Below are 2436 nucleotides of genomic sequence, written 5' to 3' on the forward strand. Positions count from 1 at the left end.
ACGTACCTTTACTTGCTTTATTTACTGAAATATGTCAACAAATCAAGATACACAGCATTTTACTTTATATTTTTGAGCTTGTAAGGATATATCATAGATATACAGAATAATTTTGAAGATATTCATCCCACCAAAATCAATATAATTTACTAGTAAACTCATTACTTAGAATTTTAATATATATATATATATATATATATATATATATATATATATATATATATATATATATATTATATATATATATATATATATATATATATATATAATAAAACAAAATTAATGATTAAATACAAAGATATATTGCATCGAACAATGATGTCTCATTAAATGTTTACAAGTAATTCAGATAAACGTTCATCTGACTAACGAACATAAACATCAACCCACTCCGACAGACCAAAAGCATGAAGCTCTCTTCATAAGTTATTTTCGCTTTGTTGGATAAAGTGAGAGCCAAATAGCCATTGCTGAAGGATTATAAAAACAGGAATTTGGAAAAAAAATGATGGATGAATACCCGAGCTATGTACCCCAGCTCCCCACAGGCACACTAATTAAAGGCCGTAAAAGCATCCTCGATGGAAAGCGCCATTGTTTAATGTTATGAACGCTGAACTGAGACGATGGTTCTCTCCGAAGGAACAATGAATGTAGTGTGACCTTCGTTCCAGCGACGACAGGACTGACTTCAAATCTTACCCATATAGAGTGAGCATGTATTGATGTACTGCTAAAAGGGCACAAACATTTTATGCATTTTTGCAATAAAAATTTTAGCAAACTTTCGAGGCGATTCTTAATTAATGAAAATATACATCCCTATCAGAGATTACGTGAAATTTATCTGAAAAATATCGCGGTCTGATTGGCTGGCCGGAGGGTATCACACTATCAAGTTGAAGGTATACACTTTGCTACAGAATAAAATGGTTTCAACAGGTTCCACTAATATAAGCGGAAAGGACACAAGCATCAGAGTATATAAAGATGTTGGGTGTTTCGGGAGTGGCCTTAAATTTGTCTTCTATGCTATAGTTCAACTCAATGTACAAATACTCCAGCTGCTCTTTTCGCTCACAATGACATCTAATAAGTACTTGAATGTTTGGCGAGAGATAATTCGATTCGCCCAGAAACCTTTAGATCTCTTCAACGGTCTCTTCAACGGAGATCCTTTGCATCCTTTAACTTTTTAATAATCGGTTTCAAGAAAACTGGCTTGTGCGCTAAGAACTCATATGTACCTAAACAATTGTGACATTTTCATGAAGTTCAGAAAATATGATGGATCCAGGATAATCAAATACTTGTTAAGATTTTCCTCTTTTATTTGAGGTTTTCATTTGGTTATACGTCACTGACATGCTTTACTAAAACACCAAAACACTACATAGAACATAAAAACCAATTTGAGTACTCCTTTGTAGAAAAATAACAGCCTGAAAATCAAATCAGTCCTTACACACACACTAACATAATCATTCATTCCCGGAACACATCTATACAATTATCCAGATACATTCTAGTCTCAAAGTTGTCAAGTAAATATTTCCTTTACATGTTCTATCGGGAGGTTAAAGTTACTCAAATTCATTTGATAATGATGTTATTGCTCGGGGGTGGTGGCACGTGGGTTGCATGGTGTTGTGCATGGGCACGTTATGCCGCATCCTTGCCGCCACCGCCACTGTGACGATGACGATCGTACTACCGCAGTGCCAGCCCCGGAACCGTTGACAGCAGGAAATGATCACATGGTTGTGGATTTTTATTACCAGGACACCAGACAGCAGGGCAGCAGCAGGTGTATGCGGTGGTGGTGGTGGTGGTAGGACATTAAAATTAAAAACCGTGCACCTTTATCTGCTCAGCCTTGACCAGCCCCACCCTGGTCAGGAACTGGCAGATATTTTCACGCTGATCACCTTGCAACTGCAGTACCTGAAAAAAAAGATGAATAGGTAAATGAATTATTGGTTATCCGACTCTTAAAAAATAAATAATCTAAAAGTCACATTTAATTCGACATTCGATCGTACTCCTGCCACAATAAGCTAAATAAATTGCAAGAACAATCACTGACATACCATAGCAATCTAAAAAATATGGGTAGTTTAAAAAGTTGTATTACATCAAGGACAGTATCATGCTAATTTTGCTTGGTGGAATAATAGCTTCTGGCAATCATCTGTTCATTTATTTAAAAGTACACTAAAATGCACGCCATTACTTTTTGTCAGATTCTATCTCTTACTCCCGAACAAAAGTTTTGTGCTAATATTAATCCAAATGACTTTCGTGCATGCGGGTGATAGCAAGTGAGAGCAAGTGAGAGCAAGTGCGTGTGTATGAGTGGGAGCGAGCAAGCGTATGTGTGAATAAGAGCAAGTGAGCACTGAGTGTGAGAGCAGTGCGAGTGAGTGGGTAGTTAGT

The 2436-nt window shown here is 36.4% G+C and overlaps 1 protein-coding gene across 1 annotated transcript; it reads right to left on the bottom strand.

Moving 5' to 3' along the window:
* Positions 1–1313: 1313 nt before the first annotated feature.
* Positions 1314–1944, bottom strand: LOC119583675 (eukaryotic translation initiation factor 1-like; the record flags this gene model as incomplete). The annotated part of the gene is given in 1 exon segment (XM_037932277.1): positions 1314–1944. A coding segment is annotated over 1 exon segment (99 nt), but the record flags the coding sequence as incomplete, so codon positions are not given.
* Between the last annotated feature and the right edge of the window lie 492 nt (positions 1945–2436).

This window comes from Penaeus monodon, chromosome 17 (genome assembly GCF_015228065.2).
Source record: "Penaeus monodon isolate SGIC_2016 chromosome 17, NSTDA_Pmon_1, whole genome shotgun sequence".
Classification (NCBI taxonomy): Eukaryota; Metazoa; Arthropoda; class Malacostraca; order Decapoda; family Penaeidae; genus Penaeus; species Penaeus monodon.